This window comes from Raphanus sativus, chromosome 4 (genome assembly GCF_000801105.2).
Source record: "Raphanus sativus cultivar WK10039 chromosome 4, ASM80110v3, whole genome shotgun sequence".
Lineage (NCBI taxonomy): Eukaryota > Viridiplantae > Streptophyta > Magnoliopsida > Brassicales > Brassicaceae > Raphanus > Raphanus sativus.
Genome location: NC_079514.1, coordinates 32,713,651 through 32,732,596, shown reverse-complemented (window position 1 = coordinate 32,732,596; position 18,946 = coordinate 32,713,651). Strand labels below are relative to the sequence as shown.

General features: G+C 33.9%; 3 protein-coding genes and 1 non-coding gene across 4 annotated transcripts; 2 read left to right on the top strand and 2 right to left on the bottom strand.

Moving 5' to 3' along the window:
* Positions 1 to 7,874: 7,874 nt before the first annotated feature.
* LOC108850753 (putative defensin-like protein 79) lies at positions 7,875 to 8,233 on the bottom strand. The gene is made up of 2 exons (XM_018624230.1): positions 8,158 to 8,233; positions 7,875 to 8,068 (listed from the first exon to the last, which is right to left on the bottom strand). Exons 1-2 carry the CDS (start codon positions 8,231 to 8,233, stop codon positions 7,875 to 7,877), a joined length of 270 nt encoding a protein of 89 aa, XP_018479732.1.
* Positions 8,234 to 9,487: 1,254 nt separating this feature from the next.
* LOC108850759 (uncharacterized) lies at positions 9,488 to 12,978 on the bottom strand. The gene is made up of 10 exons (XM_057010110.1): positions 12,886 to 12,978; positions 12,466 to 12,703; positions 12,272 to 12,373; positions 12,001 to 12,170; positions 11,499 to 11,632; positions 11,221 to 11,398; positions 10,554 to 11,121; positions 10,284 to 10,396; positions 9,954 to 10,200; positions 9,488 to 9,868 (listed from the first exon to the last, which is right to left on the bottom strand). The coding sequence occupies exons 1-10, from the start codon at positions 12,942 to 12,944 to the stop codon at positions 9,650 to 9,652; spliced, it is 2,028 nt and encodes a 675-aa protein (XP_056866090.1). The 5' UTR covers positions 12,945 to 12,978; the 3' UTR covers positions 9,488 to 9,649.
* A 278-nt stretch (positions 12,979 to 13,256) lies between these two features.
* Positions 13,257 to 16,515, top strand: LOC108851525 (phenylalanine--tRNA ligase alpha subunit, cytoplasmic-like). The gene is made up of 18 exons (XM_018624964.2): positions 13,257 to 13,408; positions 13,513 to 13,638; positions 13,705 to 13,794; positions 13,876 to 13,932; positions 14,017 to 14,075; positions 14,152 to 14,247; positions 14,338 to 14,422; positions 14,589 to 14,626; positions 14,711 to 14,749; positions 14,925 to 15,001; positions 15,109 to 15,193; positions 15,265 to 15,361; positions 15,470 to 15,566; positions 15,651 to 15,722; positions 15,813 to 15,879; positions 15,968 to 16,090; positions 16,182 to 16,236; positions 16,310 to 16,515. Exons 1-18 carry the CDS (start codon positions 13,259 to 13,261, stop codon positions 16,367 to 16,369), a joined length of 1,473 nt encoding a protein of 490 aa, XP_018480466.1. The 5' UTR covers positions 13,257 to 13,258; the 3' UTR covers positions 16,370 to 16,515.
* A 548-nt stretch (positions 16,516 to 17,063) lies between these two features.
* TRNAQ-CUG (transfer RNA glutamine (anticodon CUG)) lies at positions 17,064 to 17,135 on the top strand. Its single transcript has one exon. It is a non-coding gene; the product is annotated as a tRNA-Gln (tRNA).
* The last annotated feature ends 1,811 nt before the right edge of the window (positions 17,136 to 18,946 follow it).

The window sequence follows — 18,946 nt, the reverse complement described above, 5'->3', positions numbered from 1 at the left end:
AACAAGAAAGAGCCGACGAAAGTTTTTGAAGATAACTCGGCTTGCGTCGCTCAACTCAAAAAAGGCTATATTAAGAGCGATAGAACGAAGAACATCCCTCCAAGATTTTTCTCGTACATTCGGGAGCTCGAGAAAAATAAAGAAGTGGACATCGAATATGTACGGTCATGCGACAATCCGGCTGACTTGTTCACCAAGTCTCTTCCGACTACAACATTCCGGAAACACGTCGACGGTATCTGGATGGGCGTTTGCGTGACTTATGAAGAAAAAGCTATGTCCATTACTTTCAGGGGGAGATTACGTCAGTGTACTCTTTTTCCCTTGTCATGGTTTTTATCCCATTGGGTTTTTCCATGATTAGGTTTTTAATGAGGCATTACGTAATACTGATACAAGATGAATAATCAAGGGGGAGTGTTATAAATATTGATTAGTCATCAGAACACTTGTCAATATGGCAGTGTCAATAAATGCCACGTACTAGACACTAATCAGATTCTCCCTTTGATATTGCATCATCATCCTCCCATCTGTCAGTTTCAGTGTTTTGTTTTTTCCTCATGTATTTGCTATAAATAGCACTTCTCGTTTGCTGTTTAGAACAATAATCACAACAAAGAATCAAAAGGCTTTTGTTCTCCTCTCTCCCTCACGTCACCTCTCTTTCCCTTTTTATTATTTATATTCTCTATTTTATTAATTTACAATAAATCAGAAGAAATAAACATATTTAAAAAGTAGGAAATAGTAAGGAAAAAAATAAAATAAAAGTTCATACAAAAAGTTAAACGTGATCAATGTTTTAAAAACCGGACCGGACACCCACTCGGTGTAGTTACTGGTTGACTGGTTGGATCGGTTCAATCGGTCGAACCGGGTTTTCTATTTATGAAAAAATAAATATATAATTATATATCTACATATATAAACCGGTTCGAACCGTGACTAACATCTCAAATTTTATGAATATGGCAAAATAAATATAGTATATATAGTATATGAGAGTCAAAAATCTATTTTTTACATTGTTTCTTAAGAAAATAAAAAATCAATTAAATAATAATAGTTAAACATTAATTATCAATATTAAATTTTAGCTAGTAATAATAGAAAACACTTAATTCTATGTTAATTTTTAAGAAACAGGTTTTAAAATTAATCCGGGTCACCGGTTTTACCGGTTTTCAGCCGGTTCTACCGGTTTTTCTCAAATCCGGGTTTTAAACCGAACCGGCTCGGCTTCTTCAGCGAGTCACGGTCGGACCGGTTCGACCGGCCGGTCCGATCTGGTTTTCAAAACACTGATGTGGATTCAGTGATAATTGTGAATTTTTACTAGTGTTTTTTTTTTCACTTCAGTGTACAGATAAATACTCATAAACTTTAATTATATAATTTTGTTAAAAAAAATGAAACCTTTGAAAATAGGGGCCCTAGGCGTAGGTTTCACTTGCTCAGGGACACCGCTGATTATCATCAATCAAAACGATAATATCTCCAATCAAAATGAGCAAACTTTTCCTTCTCTCTATATATATTCAAAGAAATAGAGTATACGAGTGTTTTAATTCTGTTTTTCAACTTGTTTGAACAATGATCTTATAAAGAAACTATACATAGTAGTTTATTGAGTAAATTAGCTAGAAATCCATTAAAAAGTTGGAAATTAGTAAACTACCCTAAACAGTAAATGTGCAAAAGCTACAGTAGATATATAGTATGTAAAATTACTTTTGGAGCCCTTTGGTAAATCGCTCATAGATCGAGTTCATAGGTATTAGCTGTCATTTTCTCTCTCATTGTCGTTATCTTCTTCCCCATCTTTTTTGTTGTTGTAACTGTTCTTCTCAATCTTTTTCCTCTGTTTTTTTTTGATGAATCTAAAAAAAAAAACTGAATAAGATATGTTCCACCATAATGGTTTACATAATCTCTGGTCTGTATACACTTGATCACACACATATTCATTACCACAGTTTTGTATAAGATCACGAGTTCAATCTCGCGGGGTTCAACCTTTTCGTTTCTCTTTTGTACGAAGATTCCTCGAGTAATTCCTTAAGATGATCAATACGACTCCGTCTCAAAACTCTTTTGCGCGCAAACCGAGCAAAGATCCGTGCTGGAGTTTCTTATGAAGAAAACTGTTTTCTTATTACATGAAAGTAATTTCAGAATTTATTTCTTGTTGTTTACTATTTGGAATCCACATTTGGATTCTAATTGACTAATTCGTAGATGCATAAAGTATCTCTTTTTTTTTATGAATCATAGAGACATCTCCATTATTACACGTTTAAAATCTTATCAACTAACATACTATCTAGGAACATAAATTTCCACAGTGCTCGTTTTCGAAAGACGCTCATCTGTTTTTGTTTCTTTCGACAAAAACAATTTAATATGAAAGTTAGCATACTATGCTCCCACTTATCCGACCACTTTATATGTTAGCTGGTATTAACTTTCATTTTTCCAGGCTATTTGAAAAAATGATGGTAAAGTTATTTTATAAAGAGTTAATATACAAGATAGCAAGGTTATACTTCAATTTACACGTATACTTTATTTGTTAGTCGGTATTTATTTCAGATTATATCTGCTCTTTGATCAAATGCTGTTTATGATATTTTATAGAGAGGTGTCACTTGAAGTATATTTATGTTTTATTGTGCTAGTGAGTAACCAAGTTAAATTGTTATCATACAACATAAACATTAATATTCATAAAATAGGCATGCAATACAAGCACTAAAGTGGAGTACAAAAGAAAAATCATTGAGTATAATCGGTTCTAATCCATAAAAGAAGATAATATAATGAGATTAGTAAAATGAGATGGCCGAATAATCTGTCGTGTTGTTTAATCAATGAACCACGTATCATAAAGATACATGTAAAGGTATGAATAAAATTGTTATATGTTATTAGATATGTTAACATGCTAACAATTAATCCAACAAAAAAATTTGAAAACGTTAAATGTAGGAACAATTTCTTATACGCTATTTAAATTGTTTTTTTTTATGGTAAAACGCTATTTAAGTTGTTGTCAATCTAATAACGCATCTTTATGATACTGAATATGTTAGCAGTCTAACAAAGAATGTAAAATATAATAATAAAAATATAAGTAAAATAGTATCTGGTTAAAATTTTTATTGTTTTAAATATATATACAAATGTATAAGCAGTGGCACATTTGTTGCAGTTGGTACTACGCAGTTGGAAGGATATAGAAGATTATATCATGTAACAACGAGTGGATAGAGTTGGTGGTTTTAGAGATTGGATCTTGTTTTCGGATCACGAGTTTAAGTCAGGCGGGAGAAGAGGCATGTCCTCCGGTGCCGACGATAGAGATTTGGGTTTGAACTCGAAGAAGATTTTGTAAAAGAAAAAATGGGTTGGATCAGATGGGAAGGGAAACGGAGATTGGAGGTGGCACTGAGGAATGTGAGATGATGATGAATGGATGGTGGAGATAGTGGAGATTTCAAATTTGTAGAAAATGAAGATTCTAAAAATAAAAACAAGTTAGTTTACAAAAAATAAAAATAAATAAAAAATAAAAATAAAAACAAGTTTATGAGACGAGAATAGAGAGAGATGATAAACAAAGAAGAGGAATAATAGAATTTTTTCACTCTCGACCAATATACTTTTTCTTATCTAGCTATGTACATAATATAGGTAATAGGGGCAGTAGAATAATTGTAAATTAGAAATATGTGGGGGATGAATTGAAATGTGTATATAGCTAAATACACTATAATGTTTGTGTAGAGAGTGTAAATATTCTAGTTTATTTAGCTAAATTGTTTTATCATACCAAAATTGGACGCATTAAATGATTGTCAACATAACTCATAATGTACATTTATAAATAAATTATAACGTTATAGCAATGTTTGAAGTTAAAATAAAAACACTAAGTTTGGCTTATTTTCTATGGCAATTAATTTTTATGCATTTGGGATTATTAGACCTATGAAATTTGATGAAATCACATTTATTTCATTGATTTTTCTCGTCAAATGTATAAAGGCATTGTTGACCAAATCTGATATGGTATTACATAAGAATAATATATTCAATCATATATAATGTATGATTATGAAGAAGGTTCCGATAAATTAAAACATGACGACGCGGGAAGGCTTTTTGGTACAACAACAAATCTGAAGACCGGGACCTCCATCTACACATTCTCTTACATAACTATTTTTGGCTTTGCAAAATGCCTTGCAACTAGAACATGCATTCACAAAGTTACATAGCTCCGTCTCGTCATCGCTTGACGAACTTACTTGTCCTGTCACTAATCAAAAGTGTAACCATATATCATATATTATAATTACCAAAACTCAGTTTTGTATTTTAACGTATATGAAATGACTTACGTGAGATGAAAAGGAAGAGAATAGTTGATATCATAAGGAACGATGTCCCATAAACACTTGAAAATTTCTTGATATTCATCAGTTTCGTTAGATTTCTATTCTTTTATGCTTTTGGTTGTTTAAAGATATTTTTGAAGTTCTTCTATGCTCCTTTATATAGTCTTGATGGGTCAAACAAATATTTAACAATCAATTAAATTACAAAAGCCAAGAGACCAAGTTCTTTCCAAACAATTTTATCTTGAATAGTCATGGTAAAAAATGTATCTCCCCAAAATTACAAACTATTTATTTTTTTGATCTTCTTATTGACTTTTTTTTTATTGAGAGTACTGTGATTCATTGTTCAAACTTTTTGTCAAGATTTTAGAAGTTCCTTCATGTAAATTTGGATAACTAAAACCCCAACGTTTCTTATGTGGATGTCTATTTCTGCTAAAAGTCTAAAATTTAATTATGTTGACTTACTAGTAGTCAAATATATTATTTAGCTTAGAAACCAAAATTAAGAGGTTTCTGGCTGCTTGATTGTCTAAGCATTGGCGAACCTAGGTGGAGGATAAAGGGTGCACATGCCCCCTTAATAATTTGAAATTTAGTATTTTTTTAACAAATTTGATGTCTACACCTATATTCTTATGTAAGTTTACACCTATTATCATTTAGATATTCGGATAAAATTGTTTGAAATAAAATTTCAAGTTATTTTTGGGGCGAATGTATTTTACCTAAGTTAAGAATGTCGAGAATAGTTGGATTACTGATTAATTATGTGATAGTGTAGTTGTGGACGAATTTTGAGTTGTTAAGCAATATGGATTCTGATGCACTACACTATATTATATCATGCGATCATGCTATAATGCGGATGCGAACTATCGCTTAGAGTCCATTTGAATATTTAGAAAAGATCATTGGTAGGATGCACCTTTCCTTTAAAGATTTATCTGGACTTTTACATAGATCCGTTACCAAATATAGTTAAAAGTGAGTGGATTAAGATTGAGTTTAGTGCCAGTCTAACATTTTTATATGTCCTAAACAAAATTTGAACAACATGCTTTTGTATTTTTTGTTTTCTAAATCGTATTTTCCTTTATATCTAAAAATATTTTAAGTGGTAAATCTGTTTTAAAATGATAAATTTTATATATTTTAGGTATTTTAGTTAGTTAACAGTGGTAAATTTCAAACTTAAAAAATAATTAGATTTACTGAACATCTATATATTGGTTTAGTATTATTAGAAATATGTAACAAAAATAATATATGAAAACAAAAATGTATCTTTCAGAAACAGAGAGTATAAATTTATAATATAAGTCATGTAAAAAGCCTTATAAACTAATTCAACTCTTTTAGTGATTGGTGAAGATAACTCCATGAAGTTTATTTTATGGTAATGTTGATCATAAAAATTTGACTACACTCAATCATAATTGTACTAAAACATTTTAGTTCTGAATTCACATTTGAAAAATAACTATTAGGTAACAATTACTTAATATACTTATTAATAATTTTTTCTTAAATAATACTAAATCTTCATAAAATATTATTACTATAAAAAATTACAAATTATATATTATTACTATAAAAGTACAAATTATTAATAAATGTTTGAAATAGATGTACAACTTTTGAGAGATGATGTGTACCCTTCTGTGTGGGTTCTGAAATAGTAATTGTCCGATGTTATCATGTACAACTTTACAAGTGTCGTGATTTCAAAGGTCTCCTAAAAAGGTAACATAAAGTTTTTCTCCTAAAATCATTTGAATATGTGAGGTTTTCCTCAAAGTTATTCACCAATAATACTAATAATTAATTTTTAGATGTTGAGAGAGATCCAGTTCAATATCTTTCTCATTTGCAGAACTTTTACATTTTTTTTTGCATTTCTGAAAAAAAAATCTCCAACTAATAGCTGATAAAAATTGTGGTAAAACACTGATCAACACCGATGATCTGAAGGTTTTCAAACATACTAGTTAAAGCAACCACAACGCAAAAAAAAAAAAAACTGTTTTGTATATACCAAAGTAAAAAAAAAAATTAAAAAAAATAATTAACCAATAAAAAAGGGCATGCAGTGGAATGAAGTTTAATGTGAAGATGAAAGTATCTCTACTAGGCGTGGGCATTCGGGGCCCCAATCGGATTTCGGTTTTATCCAATCGGGTCTTGGTTTTTCGGGTTTATTAAAATCAGCCACATTCGGATTATTTAAAAGTTCGGTTCGGGACCGGTTCGGATTCTATCGGGTTCGGGTCGGGGTTAGTAAATCTTCAAAGAACCGGTACAACCCAATGTACTTTCGGATTTCGGTCTCAATCGGTTCTTCGGTTTAAAAATATCTGATTTATACCTACTTTGTAACCAAAACATAAGTAAAATTGGTTTGTTTTGGTTTTGAATACCTAATTTGTACCTTTTTGTAACCAAAACATAAATAAAATCGATTTAAAATAAGAAAAGAACATCAACCATGATCATTCAAAATCAGACGAAAGGGAAATCATAAAACGAAAACTACGACCTCTTGAAATGAGAAACATTTTTTACTGAAAACAAAATCTAAATTTAAATCTAAATATTCAAAATTCAACAGCCACTTTTAATCATCAGTCTTCATGTATTAGAACCATCAACCTTTATATAATAGATAAATATTTTAGATGTTCAATATATTTGAATGTATTTTGAATACATATTATGAATTGAGATTATGTTTGGTATATATATTTTTGGGGGTTTTGGATGTTTCGGGTTCTATCGGATATCCATTTAGATTCGGGTTCGGTTCGGGTAATACCCATAACCCGAAATACCAAAAAACAAGATCCATTCGGTATTTATGTCGGATTCGGATCGGTTCGGACTCATTTTTATCGGATCGGATTCGGTTCGGATTTTCGGGTTCGGTTTATTTGCCCAGCCCTAATCTCTACGCAACTCTACACCTATACCGCCTCCTCTTTCCTTTTATTTTTTTCAATATTCTCTAATTTCTATTTTTAATGCACTTGCTAAGAGACTAGCGTTGGAGTTTTTCTTTTTTTGCTAAAACTAGCGTTGGAGTTGGCTTAGGGTATCTTCTATTGAGAATGATGTATCGGAAAAGTATCTAGGGGTCGAGTTAAGTAAACAGGTTGTCAGTGGGATCGAGACTCATATGTGGTCGTATTTAATTGGAAACTTTGTGTACACAGTACATGTAATAAATCAAAACTGAATAGTGATCATGTTAGATTATGAAACATAAAACCTTATATAAAAGATATTTGAAGATAAGATTTAAGAATGTGACATTATTAGATCAAAGAAATATGATCAAATGAATTTATTATTTTTTATTCTATGCTTGTTTTAAAGCAATTCCGTTCTTGTCAAATGTATAAATTTGACAATTTTATTAAACATAATACAATATAGCCAAGATTGAACACATTCAGTCTTATATTATGATTACAAAGAAGGAGCTTCTATGGGACCATAATACGATGGAGGCGGACTTTTTTTGCAACAACAAAATAGACGATCGGATTTGGAATTTTCTTTTATACATAATGCTCCATAAGTTGACTCGCACTCTGCTTTGCATTCAGAACATGATGTGCTCAAACCCGAACATATGAGCATTTGGTACGAACTTGCTTGTCCTGTAATTGATTTTTAAAAATGTACCTATGCATTCAAAGATCATCACAATAATTCAGTTTATTTAAAGCTTATAAAACAAATGACTTACGTGACAAGAAAAACAAGAAAATGGTTGATATCAGAAGGAAAGAGGCTCCAGCATGTGAAGATTTCTTGCTTTTCATTTCCGTATATATGTAATTTCTTTTTATAATATATATTTTGAGTTTGGTTGTAGATGATTTTTTAAAAGTCTTGCATTCCTTAGTTAGTCAATATATATAAAGTTTGGTCAAACAAATATTACAACAATTAATGAAACAAAAGTTAAGACACAAATTTGTTTCCATATAATTCGATTTTGGTCTTATTTAATTTTTATTATATGGAAACCAATCATCCCTTTATTCAACAACAGATTGAAGTAGGCAACTGATTTATAGAAATCACGAAACAATCTCTTTACAGACCGATCAATCCAAAGGTGGACACAAGATAGATACTTGTTATTTTCGAGATATATGGTATTTGACTTATTTTATGTGGGTAGTGAAATTTTGAATTTGTAATTAGTTTGTTAAAAGGAGAACATTTATAAATTTTAGTATTTATTAAAACGGATTATAAACTATTTGTCTGTTTTATTACTTCTTATTTTATAAAATAGTTACAAGTTATTTGTAAATTACTTGCTAATTATTTATCTATTTTACTTATATAATATTTTTTTTAATTTTATTTTACTTATATAATATTTTTAGTATAATTGATTTCTTATTTTATTAAAGGTTGATATATCCTACTTATAGATGATTGAATCTGTGAGCAAGAAGAGATACTTGTGTACACCCAGCGACATGTGTGTCTTGCCGAGCCATAGAACCATCAGAAGTGACAAAAGAAAGTTGTGGATCAGTTTCAGGATTAGTATGGGGGGGTGAAACTGCTTTTGAGGTATTGATCACTTCTGTTTCAGAATTAATATGAAGATCACCCAAATCTTTGGCGAGGGTTTTGAGTCTTTAAAGCTTCACAAGGTAAAGTAGCAGTGGGAATAGTTGCTTGAGCTAAGACGTCCTTTTGTTGGAGTGTTGACGTAGTTGAGGCAACATTCTCTTGTTGTTGCAGGATGAAATCAATATTCACAAAAGGTACATCAGCACTAACACCAACTGTTACCTGGTTTTATGAGTCAAATATATACTGAATAACGAGTACAAAACGAATAATTATATCCACCCCTATCAAAATCAGTAATACACGACAGAGTCTTAACATCACATACTCTATCTATGGGTACTTCAAGACACATGTTGCAGAATCTTTTTAAAGTTTGAACTAATTAACAACATAGTATTATCAAAATAAAATTGCAAAGCAGACAAATCAAAATATGAAACTTTTCTTAGTTTCAACTTAATCAAAAGTTTACATGAAAAGAAAAACAAATACACTATAATTTATTTATTATAATCGTCATGGTGACACATGGTTGTGAATATTTTACAGAACATAACTTTGTGCTAAACATTATTTCTCTATTTAGTTTATTATAGAAAAGAACGAAAAACATTCGCCTTAGTAATCTCACATTATGTGGATTACTTGGAAGAAGAGTCAAGTACGCGAACGGGAACAATGGGTATGGAATCCCACCACTCTTTCATTCTACGGTTACTCTGATCGTTGCTCATGCGTTTACCAATACCTGATGTCATTACAAAGCAGTATATGATACCAAATATGATGACCAGCTTGAATGGCACCACCGCAAAGAAGCTTGCCAAAGCTAACATCGACGCCATCACCATGTTTGCATGCTATGATCCAAGAAGAGTAAGAGAGAACACAATTTCTAAATAACAAAAACTGTATATCGAATTACAAATATTATGTAGTAGTTACCTTGGTAGCCTTGGATGTATATATGGATCGCAGCTTCATGATTGTGATGTTGACATTCTGCATCAACTGGTGAAGTCTTATCAAGCCATATTGAGCCGACACAATGCTTTCAGTCACTGTTTGGTCAGATTCGGTGCTCACTGTTACCGCATCCTCCTTTTTTGTCTGTACCATCTTTTGTCTATTCTGAGCCATTCTAACCACCAACCATATTAAGCAAGCTGCTATCCCCTTGCCAACCCACTCACTGTAACATCAATTTCGTTTCAGGATTAATACCATATATTACAAACAGTTACTATTGTAGATGGTATGTTAATTTAAACCCACTTGTAGACGATTAAAATAGTTGTGGCTAGAACAAAAAGCGTACGAGAAGGCCTTTCCCAGTAAAGCACTTCCTGGAACCATGGCAATGCGTCTTGTAATGGCCTCATCAACTCCTGCAATATATACATCATTATTGTTGGTTCAATACACCATAAACCAATTATTCATATTTTTATTTTTTTCGCCACCATAGGATATAATATTTGATTTGTCAAATCATTTTAATTGCTTTTGAACACTATGCTAAGCGATCACAAAAATCTTTCTTACCATGAGAACTGCCACACTTTCAGTAATCCCTTCTTCTTCGAGTTCCGTTGTTGTAGCTTTAGCCTTCTCAATCTCCCTTCCCTCTTCTCTCGTTTGATTTACTGCACTTTCAAGAGAAGCAAGCATTTCTTCTTTATGATCAGTTTCTTTAACTATCTCCTTGCACTTAGCTTCTCCCTCTTCTTTTAATATGTTACCAAGCTGATCCCTGTTCATATTCCTCAATATGGAGCTAGCACTACACGGGTTTTTGGTAGCACCCACCTTTTGACTAATCTCAGCGAGCTCTTCTAGTACAAAGTCTCCCTTGGGAACTTCCTCAAATAAACTGAATATTAAAAACTTTTTTGGATCCGGGGGAGAAATTCTCAGCATTTCACGGGCTGCATGCAACCGTATGATTCCCAATATTGTTCTCGAATGGACTTCCCAAGCCTGTGAGGCAGCTTGAACATTGTATTTCTTCAAGAACTGGTGCATTAATGTTATCTCCTTTACAAGCATAAGCCAATGATCTCTTCTTGTTGAGCTTGTCATCTCAGGAAACTCTAAGACAATTCCATCCTCACTAAAAATCCATCACATTAAAAATGTATCAATACATATACTGATATACATATATGTAACTTAACACTATGTCAAACCATCCTTATGCATAAATACTTACAAATCGGGAGACTCGTAGACAATGGCCTTGTCGAAAAGAGGGGCACCCCATGGACCAGTGGAAGTAGGCTTTGCGGAACTGGCACCGTCTTTAGTAAGATCTATCTTAATTGCATCTTCATAGTTTATAATTCCCGCGGCTTCAAAGTATAGTCCATAGTTTGTCAAAGTGAGCCTACCTACAAAAGTCACGATATTTTGATAAGAAACTTAGCAGCCATATGACTCCAAAGTTGACATCCATAACATAAGGAACTAATAGTAGAAAACAAAACAAACCAGGCCAGCTCGTTTCTTTAATGTGGCGAACCACTCTCTGTGAAGCCATTGTTCCTTCAACATGCAGTATAATTTCATCATCCGCCAAGTCGACCCCTTTAGGCGTTGCTTGCTTTTGCAAATGCTTCATACACCTTGATATATAAAAAATTGTATGAAGAAAATAAATCAATTTCAAAGAAATTAGAAAGAAAATCTATATTGAGCCTAGAAACGAACTACAGTATATGTTCTATACTCCCTCTGTTTTTTAAAGATACATATTTTAGATTTTTTACATATATTAAGAAATCACATTAAAAATGCATTGATTTTTGTGAATAACAATTTTTCATAATCTTTAACCAATAAAAATCCAATAAACACAATTAATTTTCTTGAAGTTAACATATTTTCATTAAATAATACATTGAAAAAGTAAAAAAATGTATCTTTTTAAAACAATTTTTTTTCCTAGAACATGAATCTTTAAAAAATAGAGGGAGTATATAAGAATAGTTACTTGAGTATTTCTTTGACAAACATATCGTAAGCTGGGAAATGAAGTTGGTGGCCGGTAGGAGCGGTTAGAGTCTCAAATGTGTATCTTCCATTTATGACATCCACATGGAGAGGAACGATTGAGGCCAAATACACAAATGCATCTTCACCCACACTTGGTTCATGATCAGCCTAATCAACGCACATGAAAAAAGGTTGACGTACATATACGCTTATTACTTATATAAAAGTTGATCACTATCAAATTTTTAAACAGACAAGAATTTGCTTACAAGAAGCGGCATGATGTCTGAATAGAAAAGAGAGATGTCGTCTTGCTCCGGTGATAAGGTTGCTTGAACCCTCTTGTCTTCACTTTCCTTACCTACAGCTTCCTTGAACACATGGTAATAAAGTAAACATTCATTAACAAACTCCAAATCCAATACCAAGTGATTCAAAGTCTCAATGTCTGAAGATTAGGTACCTGATGAGACGACTCATTGTCATTAGCATCAGGTTGTTGCCAGGCCAGCATCATATCGAAGGTGAGACGTGTAAAAGAACCATCTTTTATTTTCTCAGGTATGTTTTGATCACAAACACGACTCGCCACCTTTGAGTTGCAAAATTCTACAAACTTCTTGGAGTAAGTACCTTCTGTTCCAGGCTTCCATTGATGCTCAAACTCTTCCACCATTTCATCAATGGTTAACCCTAGTTCCCTGTAACATCAATCATCACAAAACCACAATCACTATCTCAAATTAAACCCATGTGAAACCGTCTCTATTCTTTTCGCTTAACCACCAAGGCAACGAAATAAATCCTTCTCTTTCTATAAATCCAAACAGAGATCAATACATATATTGAAGAAGAGAAGAAATATATATATATATATATATACTGTGAGCATGTAAGAACGACGTCGTTAGCAATGGAGGACAAGTGCTTCATCTTCCTCATCGTGTTCTTCCAATAGCTAGTGATCTGTTTTTCTTTTCGCATTCGGTTTTGGTGACATTGATGATGATGTAAAGAGAAAGAACAAAAAAAAACTTTGATCACTGGCAACATCTGCATGTGCCACGTGGCATTCCCATGCAAATAGGCGTAAAATAAGAATCGTTGAAGAACCGACGTCGTTTCGAGTGAAGGTGCAGAAAAATAGAAGATGGGCCTCCAAATATTCTAATGGGCGGATAATGATCCAATAGCCCAGAAATAAATAGTTTCGTTTGAAACTGATCGAGAACTATCTTGAGTGCGCAAGAAGAGAAATGGCGGAGGAGGAGGCGATTCTAGGGTTTCTGCAAAACAACGATGAAATCCCACACTCGGGTCAGTTCGCCGTCGAACACGAGCTCGACCACGAAGAAGTCAAAAACGTCATCAAGAGCTTACAGGCTTTTCGCTACATCGAAGCTAAGGTACGTACCACCGAACATTTTCGATCGCTACAGGGTTTTAGATTGGTGAGAATTTTTGTGATTTAACCATCATTGTTTTGCAATTGGTGATCATGTGCATGCAGTTGATTAAACGGGAGTTCTACGATTTGACTGATGAAGGGAAGAAATATGCGGCGGAAGGCTCGCCGGAGTTTCACTTTTTCTCGGCTGTTCCCGAGGAAGGCACCATATCCATGGATGATCTAAAGGTTGATTGCGATTCTAATTTTCTTTTAGCTTCAGTGTGTAAACTTTGTTGTTTGTTGTGTTTGTAGAGAATGCTAGATCCTTGGGTATTCAATGTGGGAAGTAAACAAGCTCCAAAGAAAAAGTGGGTTGCAATGGGACAGCAAGTCTCTAGAACGGTATTGCAGTGATTTGACTTGTTATTTTCTTTATATGTTTAGGCAGTGATTATGTTGACTCAACCATCAATCTTTCTGCAGGTTGAACATGTTGAAGATAAAGTGAAGGAGATGCTTTTACAAATACAGCAAGGACTGGTTTGTTTCAGAACTATTATTTAGAACTCTAAACCAGATTTTTTTATAATTTATGGAAGCTAAGTTGGTCTTTCTCACCTTCAGGAACTTGACGAAGAAAGTCTCAAATCTCTCAAAACCAGGCGACTCATCATATTGACAGAGTAACTAACAAGGCTTTTCATTTTTTTTAGTTGTTTTCTTTAGGGAAACATTATTTAACGTTCCCCTCCTTCTTAGGAAATGGACGGGGTATTCTGAAGTAAAGAAAGGTCCCAACTATGCTCCCAAGAGGAGGAGTTTCGCCACCGATTTGACTCGAGAAAATCTGCAAAAGTATGTGGTACCACTCCTTGTGTTTTCGACTTGTTAATGATATTGTTGGCATAGTGCAAATAAGAAAGTCAATCGGTACTCACAACGCAGCTGGGAAGAGTTAGAGTTCAAGGAGTATAACTTCAATGCTAAGGGACAGCCTGTTGATGCTGGGCATCTCCACCCCCTTCTAAAGGTAACTCAAACGTAAAAAAATGAGCTGTTGGATGTCTTTACTTCAAGCTCAGTGTGTGTTTTAGATTTAACTCACAAAGAAATAAATTTTACTTGATGAGTTTGGAGTAACCATTGCTTTCCATAGCTTGGCTGCCTATTAATTTTCTTATTTTTGTGTGTTTCAGGTGCGGAAGCAGTTTAAAGACATATTTTGTCAGATGGGGTGAGACTTTTACCACGTTACTAGTATTTCTGCAAATTTTCTCTGCTAACCAGAATAATGATTTTCAGCATTATGTGGCCACAGGTTTGAAGAGATGCCAACAAATAACTTTGTTGAGAGCAGGTATCTAAATCTCTCTTTTGATACTCTCTCTCTATCAAAGCACCTCAGGCAACTATCTGCCTTCTTCACAATCGATCTAGTTCTTCAGAAGTGATTTTTGGATATCTTTAGCTTTTTGTGAGAAAGAGGGAATTCTCTATTTCTGTTCAGCCCTTTTTTTTCCTATCCCTTGTAGCTTCTGGAATTTCGATGCACTGTTCCAGCCTCAGCAGCACCCTGCTCGTGACTCTCATGACACCTTCTTTCTGAAAGGTTCAATGCTTGAATCCTTAAGTCACTTAGTTTGTCTGTCGGCTTGTTTGTAACAGCTCCAACGGTATTCTAACTCTTAATGCTAACATGTGGATATTTGATTGTAGCTCCTTTGACGACAAGGGAGTTACCAGAAGATTATGTGGCAAGGGTGAAACAAGTTCATGAGTCTGGTGGATATGGATCGCGAGGGTAACAACTTGTTTTTGATGCTTGTTAAGTAGTCAACTAAATTTTTAATCTCCCATTTCCACTCTGTACAGGTATAATTATGAGTGGAAAAGAGAGGAGGCAAACAAAAACCTTCTCCGTACCCACACAACAGCGGTGTCGTCTAGGATGCTTTATGCACTCGCAAAGGTCTGGCTAAGATTTTTACCTCATTTCAAATTTTCAATGAACTTGAAGCATATAGGCATTTACAAGCTTGTGGAACATTGTACTCATTTGATCGCTTTATTTTTATAGGGACCTTTCACCCCGAAGAAGTACTTTTCTATAGACCGTGTCTTCAGAAACGAGGCTGTTGACCGAACCCATCTGGCAGAGTTCCATCAGATTGAAGGTATGAATTGAGACTTTCGTTGTCAGAACCATTAAAATGCGCACCTTAATTTCCTATTTAAAAGTTTCCTCACTTTCGCCTCAGGTTTGATTTGTGATCGTGGTCTTACATTGGGTGATCTCATTGGTGTATTACAAGAATTCTTCTCTCGGTTAGGTAATTTTTTTTTTGAATTACTTCTACCATTTGCACTTTATTTTTGATGCTTCCGAGAAAACAAACGCTTATGTGATTGTGCTTTTACAGGGATGTCCAAGCTACGTTTCAAGCCTGCATACAACCCATACACTGAACCAAGCATGGAGATTTTCAGGTACATTCAAACAAACCATCGTCTCTAAAAAGGCCCCAATAAAAAAAAAGCAGACATTGAAGATATTGTGTCTGCTGCTTTTTATCAGCTACCATGACAAAATAGGGTGGCTAGAGATTGGAAACTCTGGCATGTTCAGACCCGAAATGCTACAACCAATGGGTCTTCCAGAGGATGTTCGAGTCATTGCATGGGGTCTCTCTCTTGAAAGGTACATTAGAGAGAGAAAGACTTTCAGTGCCATGTTTTTTTTTATCTAACAGAAAGTTTACTGATTCTTTCTTGTTTGGCTTCATAAACAGACCAACAATGATCTTATACGAAACTGAAAACATCCGCGAGCTGTTTGGACACAAGGTACAAGATCTTACTTACTACAACATATCTGAATAAAAGTAATAGTAATTCTCATTGTTATTGGTATACGCAGGTGAATCTTGCTACAATTAAACAGAGTCGCATATGTCGGATAGGAATCGAGGCAGCTTGATTTGGATACATTCAAAGTTCTGTACACAATCTATGATCCTGCAATTTTACTTTTTTTTTATCTCGTATATTATTATAAGACAATTAAAGAATGAAGATTTTCGTTTTAATATTTTAAGACTAATTCATACATTCCTTAGTTTATAATTATGTGCTTAAAGTACATGGTTTCATGTGACGAACTATCTATTATGCTCAGAGGAGAGGCAGAGAAAGCAACCTCCTCATCGAAGATGGTCTCACCCAACAGCTGAGAATCCTCAGAGTCGAAGACCATTTTTGAGTTTATCTTCTCTCCACTTTGTCTCTCACTCTCCTCTCAAATTCTTCATCAGTACAAGCCAACATGTACATGAGCTTGCAGTTAACTCTGTTCTCAACCATAATGGTCTGTTGCTACTTCAGGTCTTTTAAACAACAATGCCTCAGTCGCAACCTTGTGGGTAGCTAAATAATCTGTTCAAGTTTTATACTAACCACTGGTCGGATATTCTTGTAGAGGCTATTGGTTAGTAGAGAAGGGAAGTTGACTAACATGCTTCCAATTGCCTCAGTAGGAATACCCATGTCCCGGGAAAAAATAACCATAAAAAGAAGACACGAGAAGCTTGGAGGAAGGAGTGATGGTAGAGACAAAACAGAGCAGCAGGGAAATATAGAAGTAACTTATGTTTTAAGTAGTATGCATCACAAAGGGTCCCATGGTCTAGCGGTTAGGACATTAGACTCTGAATCTAGTAACCCGAGTTCAATTCTCGGTGGGACCTATTGTTTTGCTTTCTGGCGGGGCCTTGTTTCTAAGCCTAATATCTTATTGGGTCCATTTTAAAGATGGATAAGGTCATAACCACTGGTTGTCTAAACGGGTTTCGTTTTCTTTATTCTCCAAGACAAGATTTCATTTTGCTCGTATAGTAGAAGCAGACTGCTTTTTGTTCTTATATCTAATACTAGTGTTTACTGGTTACGACTTACGAGTCAAATACCGAATTCAAGGCGAGTAATAATGCCTAACCTTACACACAATAAACAAAGGTTAAGAAGGAACGACTAACGAGCAATAATGCCTAACCTTCAAATTTTTGTTTTTAGAACTTTTGGAGGGGATTCTTTCCAAAAAAGTGAAACCCATAACTATATACATGCATACAATATATACATATACACATAAGTTTTTAGATCTCCAATGGGTAGAACCCCCATTGGAGGTGCTCTAACTATCAACATAAATATCTTGCCTTGAAACTCCTATTTTTTTTTTCAGTTCGAACACAATTTGGAAACTCGTCGTGTATGACATAAATATGGCTGCTATACTTTAACTAATTCCAAAAACAAACACAGATTACTAAAAGTTTAAAGATTAAAATATCTAGCATTTCGAATATACCTTTTTCTTAAAAAGAATTAAATTTTCGAAAAGCAAAATAAATTGGTTTTGGTTCTCGATTTTCGAATTAAAATATCTAATTAAATATCTAATTACATTATTTCTGAAAGAAAATAAATTTTCGAAAAGCAAAAGAATTTTGGAAAACCTAAAATATTTTCCTAATCCAAATTGGTTTTGGTTCTCGATTTTTAATCCAACCTTGAAAAGGAAATTTTATAATTTGAAATCAGAAACCAAAAAGGAAATTTATAAAGAATTATAAACCATCTTAACTTTATGGTAAACCGGTTTAGGACTGATCCCAATCGAACCTATCCGACCCTGGTTTAACCATCGACCTATGCGACTTATAAAACCCTAAAACCCTTAGGTTATTTATTTTAGATTCCTGTGTGTTTCTTGTTCGCATCCTGGTCGATTTAGTTATTGTATTGAAATGATTTATTTGTATAATTGTTATTTCATTTCTAAATATGGCCGAGTGCCTTGATCAAAATATGACCGAATGGTCTTGTTTTTATTTGATGACCGAATGGTCTTTGCAGCCTAAATGGGCGCATGACATTGTTTCCTTATATAGCCAGATGACATGAGAAACTAACTGATCATTGTTTTGTGATGAATTCAGATGTCGATAAACTCAGATTACAGTGTCCTAAATCTCTCCGGAGACAATTACATTGAGTGGATCATGAACACTTTAGGAAGATTAAAGTTAAGAGGACTTTAGAAGTGCACCAAGTTCAACAATGATACCACTGCGAGTGAGAGGTCTTATGCCCTCAGGATCATGAAGAATAAACTCTGTGATGATCTAAAAATGATGTACAGCTACATCAATGATCCACATTATCTCTGGTATACATTGAACAACAAATACTCAGAACTATTTTTGCATAAAGCAGAAAAGGAATGGCGAGAAATAAAGTTCCAGGATTATGAATCAGTGGACGAGTACGACTCTGACCTTATGAGAATCGCCTACACTCTCAACCTATGTGGAGAGTCGACAACCAACAGGGATAAGCTCACCAAGACTCGTGAGACTATCCATCCGAGTGATGCGATATCATTATATCACGCCAGTAAGTGTACTACTTACTTTGATCTACTCGACAAACTGTTGGCAATTGAGAAGAAGAAGAAAACAAAGGCAGAGAACATCAAGCAATTTGATGATATCTT